The sequence below is a fragment of the Cervus canadensis genome, chromosome 4 (assembly GCF_019320065.1).
Source record: "Cervus canadensis isolate Bull #8, Minnesota chromosome 4, ASM1932006v1, whole genome shotgun sequence".
NCBI classification, from domain to species: Eukaryota; Metazoa; Chordata; class Mammalia; order Artiodactyla; family Cervidae; genus Cervus; species Cervus canadensis.
The window spans coordinates 80,109,172-80,120,433 of NC_057389.1; the positions used below are offsets into that span (position 1 = coordinate 80,109,172).

The 11,262-nt window shown below is 38.3% G+C and overlaps 1 protein-coding gene across 6 annotated transcripts in view; it reads left to right on the forward strand.

Moving 5' to 3' along the window:
• The window catches only part of GRAMD2B (GRAM domain containing 2B), a 118,801-nt gene extending 114,617 nt beyond the window's left edge, over positions 1–4,184 (forward strand). For 5 of the 6 annotated variants that reach the window (XM_043465931.1, XM_043465930.1, XM_043465936.1 and 2 more), the window contains exon 14: positions 2,948–4,184. In XM_043465931.1, the coding sequence (XP_043321866.1) occupies positions 2,948–2,989 (42 nt within the window). In that variant the 3' untranslated portion in view covers positions 2,990–4,184. The remainder of the gene's footprint in view (positions 1–2,947) is intronic. The other variant, XM_043465934.1, reaches the window with a different exon arrangement.
• The last annotated feature ends 7,078 nt before the right edge of the window (positions 4,185–11,262 follow it).

Sequence of the window (11,262 nt, forward strand, 5' to 3'; positions counted from 1 at the left end):
GTCAGATGCTTTGTATTGATCCTTATCTCAGGAAAGGTTTAGTGAATTATTCAATTGTAATTGCTGCCACAAATGCTTAGTATTTGGTGGATTTCCATAATAGTACAGTTATGCTTACTTGGGAAGAAACATAAAACACAAATGAGTCAAATTAAGTTTGTCCTGTGATACCAAACGGTATCTAGCACTTAACTCCACTTTGCTTTGGAGAGCAAAGGAGTCCACAGGTTTCTCTTCTAAACCAAGGCATGATAGATAATCCCCACTGAATTACTGTATCAGTGGGCAGACTCAGACATTTTCTCTTTTCGATCCATAATCAAGCTAGGGAAGGTATAGAGTAACAACTAAAACATTAGTTGCTAGAATTGAAGATAAAATTTCTTTGGGGAAATGCTTAGACATGTTTAGAGCTTCCCTGATAGCTCAGTTGGTAAATAATCTGCCTGCAATGCAAGAGACCCCAGTTCGATTCCTGGGTCGGGAAGATCTGCTGGAGAAGGAATAGGCTACCCACTCCAGTATTCTTGGGCTTCCCTTGTGGCTCAGCTGGTTAAGAATCTGCCTGCAGTTCAGGAGACCTGGATTCGATCCCTGGGTTGGGAAGATCCCTTGGACAAGGGAAAAGCTACCCACTCCAATATTCTGGCCTGGAGAATTCCATGGACTATACCGCAAAGAGTTGGACATAACTGAGTGACTTTCACTTTAGACATGTTTGGCTTCCATGCTGACCTGGAAAATGGAGTGATAATTTTCTCTTTTGTTCACGCTGGCACATGGTGATGTTCTTTGGACTGGGAAGCATGCAGAACCCAGCCGCCCTCTTGTGCATTTCTTACCATTCTCCTGTGGATCGGGGCAGGGACAACACTTTCTGTAATGAGGGACAGGAAAACAGGAGACAGCTGGCCATGTCCTGCGCAGAACCCAGCCACTCGGCTAGGGTGCCAACCTAAACCTGTGTCCCAAAGCAGAAGCGGGAAAGAGGGGATTTAGGGTCAAAATGCATGTGTTGACGTAAATAATCATAAGTTGCACACATTGCTCATAGGAATCTTAGCATAAAAACAGTCACCAGGGCACACCCATATGCTGTTGCTAAGGCTGTAGCCCCAGCCCCGCCCTCCCCAGAGGCAGGCTGGTGATGACCCAGCCGCGCACGGCGGAGGTGCAGCAGCTATGAGGAGGTAGGAGCCAGGTCTCAGCTGTTGCTACTCAATACCAGCAGCTCTCTTATGCTCCTGCAGGGACTGGTCACGTCTCAGCCTCCTGATCTGCCCGCTTATATCTTACCCATATCTGTTCATGGCATCACTGCCCTTTCAGTCATTCTTGTGGGAAATTGAAGAATACTTTTAACCCCTTCCTCTTTTTTTACTTGCCACTGATACACTGCACAAGACTTTGTTCACTAATTAGTCTATCTTCAAATGTCTCCTCAGATTCTCTAGTGTAGACACCATCTTAGGCCATTCTGGCCCCCTCCCACCTCCTAGACTGAGTGTGAAGTCAGATCTCATGGTTTATATTTACCTTTTCCTGATTCATACTGTGGTTGAACATCATTTCATATACATATATTCTCCTTATGGATTTCCTTTTGTAAACTGCCCATTTATCTCCTTTGTTTTACTTTTGGGAGTTTTGTCTTTGTAGGCATTTTAAATATTTTGGATATCAATTTTTTTTTTTTTTATCATTTATTTTTCTCCCTTCCCACTCCTGCTTTTCCATTTATCTTTGGTCCTATGGGATAGGTAGGGAAGATGTGAAGTAAGAATATGGGGAATGAAGCCAGTGCCCTCTACAGGTAAAGAAGTAAATACTTATTTTCTTAGTACTGGAAGTGGCATTAATGTCGGAGCAGCACCCACTCCAGTGTTCTTGCCTGGAGAGTCCCGTGGACAGAGGAGCCTGGTGGGCTGCTGTCCATGGGGTCGCACAGAGTCAGACGTGACTGAACTGACTTAGCATGCATGCATGCATTGGAGAAGGAAATGGCAACCCACTCCAGTGTTCTTGCCTGGAGAATCCCAGGGACGGGGGAGCCTAGTGGGCTGCCGTCTGTGGGGTCGCACAGAGTCGGACACGACTGAAGCGACTTAGCAGTGCAGAAGAAAAAGCATAAACTTTTTTATGGAGTCAGACATCCGTTCTTTTCCCTACTGTGCCTCCTGCTGTGTGACCAGTCTTGTTACATAGTGTCTCTAGTCCTTACCTTCGCGTAGAAAACCTGCCTCTGTGTGAACGTGTGTGTGGTTAAGGTGAGCATACATGAAGTTCCTGGGACATACTTATTAGACCTCTTCCTCTCCATTTACCCTGTGGATACCAGTAGGACATCACCAGATATTCTTGCAAAAGAAGACTATGTTCTCTTTCTCTTGTTCCACAGGGTTCCCTATTCCCTTCACAGTATTGGTCCTTAAAAACACCCTGCTCTGGATTCTTTCAAATTCATTTACCCAAACATTTACCAAACCCATTTTCATCATCCAACACTATCCTGTGGTCTTGATATCCACAGATAGGCAGTGTCCTGTGAAATTCTGTCTTCTGGGACATGTTGTATTGTGGTGTTTGTCCGATTCAGACCATCACATGGGCTTTGTCAAGTACAGTTTCCCATTGTCTCTGAATGCATTTGGGTCACACCTGGCGTTGCTAAGGTTTTTGTTCTTCTTCTCTTAGTCTCTACTGACACTGTCATCTTTGTGCCATTCTTTCATTTTTTGCCCTTTTTTCATTTTAAGGTGGACTGTCAGAACAGTTTTGTGCCATTGATAATGCATTTATTTGCCTGATCTAAATTTAACCCATGTGTAGCTTTTTATTCAAGATAGAAGAGATTAATTTCAAGCATTATATGAACCATAGCAAATACGCCATTACTGTATACTCCACTCTATGTAATAACAGGAGCTTTTCTCTCTATTATTTCAAGATACAAAGCAACTTACAAAAGCTGCTTGAGAATGGTGACTGAAGCTCAAGCCATGCAATACCTCGCGTTTCCCTTGAAGAAGGTGCTCCCGGGGTGTTCTGGTGGAGCGCTCCCTGCTGGCCAGAGGAGCTAGCGGACGGGCAGCCTCGCTTGCCCTTGGAGGTCTCAGGCTCAGGAAGGGGGGAAATGGGGAATAGTTCTGGTTCCTGTGCAATAAAAGTTGACCTTGACTCTGAGGAAGTTTTCAGTTCTGCTGCCTGAAGCAAACCATCTCTGGAGGTCTCGGGAAGGGCCCGGCGGACACGTGGATGATTGTGGTTCAGCAGGTTATTGTGACTGTGTCAGCAAACATATTCCACTCCAGCCTTTTCAGTCCTACCCATCTGCCTTTTCTCTCCTGTATCCACCCCGGCCTTAACCAGCCTTCAATGGAAGGGATATATCATGTGCCAACAAACTCGATACAGTCCCTTAAAGAATTTGCCATGACCTTCCAAAAGGAAAAAAAAAAAAAAAACTCTGATGGACAAACTTACTTCAAACAAGTGACATTTGAATTTTGGGTTTTTTTTCCCTTTCTGATGTTATTTTCTGGTTTAAGTGACGTGTGTATCTTAACTTCTCAGCCGAGTATTGGCAAGAAAATTTGGCAAAGCTGATTAAACTATCCCATTTTATGTTTTGTTTTGTTATTCTCATTAATACTTAATAGGATTGAGTCTCACCCACCCCAGGTCAAGAATCTGTGAGACATGAGACTAAAGTACTAAGTTTAAACTGACTTTGAAACCAAAACTAATCTTTAAACCAAAAAGTATAATAGTGATTTGATACTGGATGGAAGATACTGCATTTTTAAGATTGTAGGTGGACTGTGTTTGTTTTGAAACAGGATGTCTATAATTCATGCTGAAACCCATCAGCATGATGATAGCATGCTTTTCTCTTTTGCTGACTAAAATATATAACTGGTGGTTTGCTAACTTCTATTTACCATATGGGTTGGCTGGTTTTTATTAATAATTATTTAGATACCCTAAGATTTGTTAATAGAAAAGATATTCTGTTTATCTATAATGCATTTTATAATCATTTCTATGAAATGTATTTTGTTTAATCAGATAAGCTAATAAGTGAATTGGTTACATCATTTGTATTTGTTAGCTACTGGACAGAAACTGTGCCTGGTGCACCCCTGGCTTTTAATAAATACTCATTGGTTTAAATACCTTGCTAACACTGTCTTTTGTCAGTCTGTAAATTCTTGTAACTAAGACTTTTTAACTGCTTTTTAACTGCTGCTCATCCCTCTCTACTACTCCCAACTCACCCATACTTCTTTCCTCCCTAGTATTCACTTGCAAAAAAACTAATTTAAGTTCTTGTGTTACAACAATATAGGAGAAAAAAAATGAACTTTGATGTCAGAACATCAATGCATGATTCCTGGGTCCTCATTTTGAATTATTATGATTATAAGCAAGGTATTTGGTTATTTTCCCCCATTTTGTTGATGAGGATAAAAGTACCAAGGGAAAGTGTCATTGTGAGAATTAAATGTGATAATCTTTCTAAAGCTGATGGCCTTGTGGGGCAAGAAGTATACTCTTTTAATAGGAACTGTATTCATTTTTTCTTAAAATGTTTGCATGTCTGACAGTCCAGTGTATCAAAGTTCTACATCAATGCTTTATAGTTAAAACCATTAAAGATTCAAGAGTGTCAGCCACCTCTGGAGAGAAATTTTGCAACTGTGTGAGGAGCCTTTTAAAAGTTATTTCACTGAATTAATAAGGCTATCCAGGAATTTATCCCAAAGCAATAAGTGATTTCCTCAAAGATTTACATACAAGAATATTCTTTGAAGCCTTGAGGGCAGAACATTAGTGACTATTCAGTAGCAGAGCACTTAAATTATGTCACTATTTAGAATGGTATTGTCAAAAATTGGCATAGAAAATAGCATTAAAAAAGGTAAGCGTTATGGAGATAATGTGGAGATAAGAGAACTCTCCTACACTGTTGGTGGGAATGAAGATTGGTGCAGTCACTATGGAAAACAGTATGGAGATTCCTCAAAACACTAGAGCTACCGTATGATCCAGAAATCTGACTCCTGGGCATATATCCAGACAAAACTCTAATCCAAAAAGATACATGCACCCCTATGTTCGTAGCAGCACTACTCACAATAGCCAAGACATGGAAACAATCTAAACACCCATCTACAGATGAATAGATAAAGGTGTGGTCCATATATACGATGGAATACTACTCAGCCATGAAAAAAATGATGCTATTTGCAGCAACATGGATGCAACTAAAGATTATCATACTAAATGAAGTAACTCAGAAGAAGAAAAATACCATATGATATCACTTACATGTGGAATCTAAAATATGACACAAATGAACCTATCTTCAAACAGACTTACATAGAGAATCTGTGATTAAAATATACTATTTAGGTGGAGAGAAATTACCAGTCTTACATGTGGAAAGTAGACATGATTATTGATCTCTCAAGCTGTGTGAATATTGAAGATATTTTCGTAAATATACACAACACTCCAAGGCATTTCCCAGGTATTCATTTATGTAGTTCTTTAAAACCATCCCTGACACATTTTTTATGTATTAAGCCTAATTTATTTAGAAAATAAAAATTATTCATACACATATGTACAGATGCAGAAAGAGCAATCTTTTCAAACAATAAATGCATTCCTGTCCTCTTTTTTTAATTGAAGTATAACTGATTCACAATGTGTTTATTTCTGGTATACAGCAAAGTGATTCAGATATATATATAAATATATATGTGTACATATACACACCCGTTTCATATTCTTTTCCAATCTAGGTTATTACAAGATCTTGAGTATAGTTCGCTGTACTATATAGTAGGACCCTGTTGTTTATGTTTCATATACAGTAGTTTATATATGCTAATCCCAAACTCCTGATTTATTCCTCACCACTCCCTTTTCCCTTTGTAACCATAAATGTGTTTTCTACCAGACACATTTTTTTGGGGGGTGGGGCTGTGCTATGAGGCTTAAGGGATCTTAGTTCCCCAACCAGGGATTGAACCCAGGCCCCCTGCAGTGGAAGCACAGAGTCCTAATCACTGGACTGCCAGAGAATTCCCTACCAGACACATTATTTAATGCTTTTTCCTTGCCTTCCACAACTCACCCTAATTCACAAATTCATAGAGTCAGACTGAAAATTTTCCAACCTATATGTTAATTGTGTTATATGCTGTTTTATGTATCCTAAAATTTCAATTCGGGTGATACTTTCCTTGTTTATCTGTTTCTGATGATCTAAAGGATGGATGGATACCTATAACATGGACACTAACATGTTATAGACAGCCCAGTAGATTTTGCTCTCAAGCATTGTTTTAAAGTCAGAATTCTACTCATCTGTAACAGTTAATACTGTCATTTGGGATCCATAACCTGATCTTCTTACAAAGGAGCTCAGTGATATAATACTTCTCATGCACTTCTTTTAAGCCTGTCCTTGCTAATAATGATATTACCAGTTCTTGACTTTACAAAACAAAATCAAAGACATTAAATGGAGCATCTTTGACCACTAATATTTCTAGCGCTTTTGTTTTTTCCAGATGCTAAGCCTTACTCAAAGCAATGTACAGATTCAATGCAATCCCTATCAAAATTCCAATAGCATTTTTCACAAAAATAACAATCCTAAAATTTGTATGGAACTAAAAGACTCCAAATAGCCAAACAAAGCAACCAAGAGAGAGGAACAAAAATGGAGGCACCACACCCCCTGATTTCAGATTAAATTACAAAGTTATAATAATCAAAATAGTATGATACTGGCATAAAAACAGACACACAGATCAATGGAACAGAATAGAGAGCCCAGAAATAAATTCACACATATATGGCCAATTATGACAAAGGAGTCAAGAATATTCAGCGGGAAAAGGACAGTAGCTTCAATAAATTGTGAGTGGAAAACTAGACAGCCATATGCAAAAGAGTGAAATTACACCTCTTTTTTTTTTTTACACCTCTATCTTATACACAAAAATTCACTCAAAAATGGATTCAAAACAGTTATTGTCTAAACTGACATTTTTCTAAGGAAGACATACAGATGGCCAATAGGCACATGAAAAGATGTTGAATGTCACTAAACAGGAAAACGCAAATCAAAACTATAATAAGATATCACCTCATATCTGTTAGAATGTCTAGTATCAAAAAGATGAGAAATAATAAATGCTGGTGAGTTTGGAGAAAAGGGAACCAACCCTTGTGTACTGATGCTGGGAATGTAAGTTGATGCAACCAGTATGGAGGTTCCTCAAAAACTTAAAAATAGGACTACCATAGAATCCAACAATACCACTTCTTGGTATTTATATTAAGAAGATGAAAACACTAGCTCAAAAAGATGTATACACCCCCATATTCACTGCAGCATAATTTACAATAGCCCAAATATGGAACCAACCTAAGTGTCCATATATGGTAAATGGATAAAGAAAATGTAGTGTATGTGGTATGTGTACACACACACACCCACAGAAAGAATGAAATCTTGCCATTTATGACATTATGGATGGATCTTGAGGGCCTTATGCTAAGTTACATAAATCAAAGAAAAACAAATATCTATGATCTCATATATATGCAGAATCTAAAAAATAATAAACATAAAAACCAAGCTCATAGATACAGAGAACAGTTTCCTGGTTGCCAGAGTCAGGTGGGGTGGAAGTGGTGGTTGAAATGGGTGAAGGAGATCAAAAGGTACAAACTTTCAGTTATGATATAAGTCATGGGGGTGTAATGTACATACAATATGGTGACTATAGTTAATAATACTGTATTGCATATTTATAAGTTGCTAGAGTAGATCTTAAATTCTCATCACAAGAAAAAAATCATCAACTGTGTATGGTGACTGATGTTAATTAGACTTATTGTGGTGATCATTTAGCAAAATATACAAGTATTGAATCACTATGTCGTATACCTCAACTAATATATGGGATATGTCAATTATACCTCAATTTTTAAAAAAGAAAAAATTTTTGGTTTTAGCTACTCTTGCTAAGGCAAAATTCTTTTTCAGTGTCTGTTTTTAATCTCCTAAATGGCTGTTCTAGGTCTTAATTCTGTCTCCTGTAGAGAAGAATAGAGAAGAATTCTTCCTCAAAGAATATTTTTTAAAGCCTCCAAGATATATTTGATGTTATAATGTTCAGTGGGAAAAGCTGAGTGCAAAATTATATGGCAATTTCTACATAAAAACATTCAGCTTTGTGGACAAATCCCTGGAAGGAAATACAAAGCAATGAGAATCCTTATTACAATGGTGGAATTGTGAATAGCCAGTAATCTCTGGACCCAAGCAGTATAGGCTCTTGCCCTCCCTCATTCTTGTCCTGTCCAGGCAATGATCCCATTGCCCCTTCACCCTTTCTCCATTCAAAGATTATAACTGTGAACTCTGTTCCTTCTTGTCTGCACATCCATGGGCCACAGTAGGAACTAACAGAAATCTTCCCCAGGACCTAGCACTAGGGCTTGCTTGCTTGCCCCTGGATGAAAGTGACCTTAGTCAGAATGCCTTCAAGGCAATAGAAGTAAGAGAGCAACAGTGTTGCTGGCTGCTGAATGAATGTTTGTGCAGTTTTGTCTAACCAGCAGCATCCTGACAGTACTTCAGTTTTTAATATTTATTTTTAATTGATTGGTGATTGATTGATAATATTGGCTTGATTTCTGTCATACAGCAACATGAATTAACCATAGGTGTCCATATGTCCCCTCCCTCTTGAACCTTCCTCCCACCTCCCGCCCATTCCCACCACTCTAGGTTCTTACAGAGCCCCAGTTTGGGTTCCATTAGTCATACGGCAAATTCTCACTGGCTGTCTATTTGCATATGTTAGCGTATATGCTTCCATGCTACTCTCCGTTCATCTCACTCTCTCCCCCTTCTTCCCCACCCTTGTCCATAAATCTGTTCTCTATGTCTGCATCTCTGCTGCTGCTTTGCGAACAGGTTCATCAGTACCATCCTTCTAGATTTCATAGATATGCATTAATACACAATATTTGTTTTCCTCTGACTTACTTCACTCTGTATAAAAGGCTCTAGGTCCATCCACCTCATTAGAACTGACTCAAATGTGTTCCTTTTTATGGCTGAACAGCATTCCATTGTGTATATGTACCACAGCTTCTTTATCCATTCATCTGTCGATGGACGTCTAGGTTGCTTCCATGTCCTAGCTATTGTAAATAGTGTTTCCAGTTTTTAACATCTTTATTGAGGTATAATGTATGTATACAGTAAACTATACATGTTTAAAGTACATGTTTTAAGTATATACCTGTGAAACCATCACAGAATCAAGAAACGTATCTATCACCCCCACAAGTAATTTCTCTGGGAGCACTCTCTATGCCCCTCTCCACAGCCTCCTCGCCAGGCGACCACACATCTGCTTTCTGTCTCTATATATTACTGTATTTTCTAGAATTTTATATAAGTGGAACCATAGAGTCTGTACTTTTTTGTCTGGATTCTTTTATTCAAAGTAATCCTTGTGAGATTTATCTACTTTTTGCATGTTTCAATAACTCATTTCCTTTTATTATTTAATAGTATTTCACTGTATGTATAAGTAAATATACATACAGTAAAATACTATATATATCTTATTACTTAATAGTATTCCACTGTATGTGTGAATATATATATTTATACATATAATGAAATACATATATATATACCTCTCTTTGAGATATATATATAAATACATATATTTTTGAGATATATATATATAATATACATATAATGAAATATATATATAACATAAATTGTTTACTCATCAGTCTGTGGATAAACATGCAGGTTGTTTCTAATTGTTATTTATTACAAATAAAGCTGCTAAGAACATTTCTATAAGGCCTCTGTGTGGATATACCCATTCACTTCTTTTAGGTAAACACCTAGGAGGGAATGGCTGGGTCATATGGCAGGTATATGTTTAACTTGTTAAGAAAGTGTCGAACTTTTTCCCAAATGTACCACTGACCGTCAGCACCAGCAAGGTATGAGAGTACCAGCTCCTCCACATCTTCCACAGCATTTGGTATGATCAGTCTTCAATTTTAGACTTTCTACTATAGAAATTTTAGACTTTCTACTCTGCTGTGGCATTTCATTGTAGCTCTAATTTGCATTTCTTTAATGATTACTGATGCTGAGCATTTTTTCATGTGCCATTTGACATTATTTGTATACCTTCTTTGATAAGTCTCTTATCCATTTTTTAAATTGGGATGTTTACTTACTATTAAGTTTTGAGGGTTCATTATATATTCTAGATAAAAGTCCTTCATCACACATGTGATTTGCAAATATTTTCTCCCAGACTGTGGCTTGTCTTTTCATTTTCTCTGTGTCTCTCAAAGAAAGGTTCTCTCCTCTCCAGTGCTCTGCTCTGCCAACTCTAGTCCCCTGGGTTTTCTCCTACCTCCATTTCTGCAACCCTCATTCTGCCTGGTTTCCCTTCCTGCAGCCTGAACGTTCTCTCCAGGAAGTCAGCTGGAGCAATCAGAGAACTCAACTCCACTGTTTCTTTTCTCTCAGGATAACTGTCCTTCAGTACATAATCTCCAGCATCTTGAAAACCATTGTTTATATTTTTTTTCTGGATTTTTTTTCTTTTGGATGTTAAAATCAAAGTCAAATGGAGATTCTTTGAAAATTCCCTGAGCAGACAAAACCGGTTTAGACATAAAAGAGAAATTCAATGTATTTATCTTACAAGACTCAGTTGACCTGGGTCATTTCTTCTTCATGCTTCTGGAAATCATAAGCAAAACTTAAAGTGTTTCCCAAGGTTGATATGAGGTATATCCTGACCAATTCTCCCTATCGGTGAGGAAAATCCTAATATGATAACCAATAACTGTGAAAATTAAACAGTCACTGCCTTTCCACTATGTAAGCTGCTCCATAACAATATACCCCTGAGCCTCATGGCATGAGCCTCATTCCATGTTTGCTTTGAGTTCTCCCAGTTCATGGACTGTCTTTTTGGTGTGTGCCCAGTCAACTTCTGCTAATTACCACTTCAGTGAGTCACTGGTTTTACTTCCGTTGTTGCCGAACTTTTGACCCACAGAGACATCAAATCTAGTCCATGGTGCTCCATCTTGAGTGGAAATGGAATTCCCACACCAGAGAAATTTGATCTCAAGTACTGTGAAATAGGTAGAAAGAACTGTTAACTTGAACACACCCCT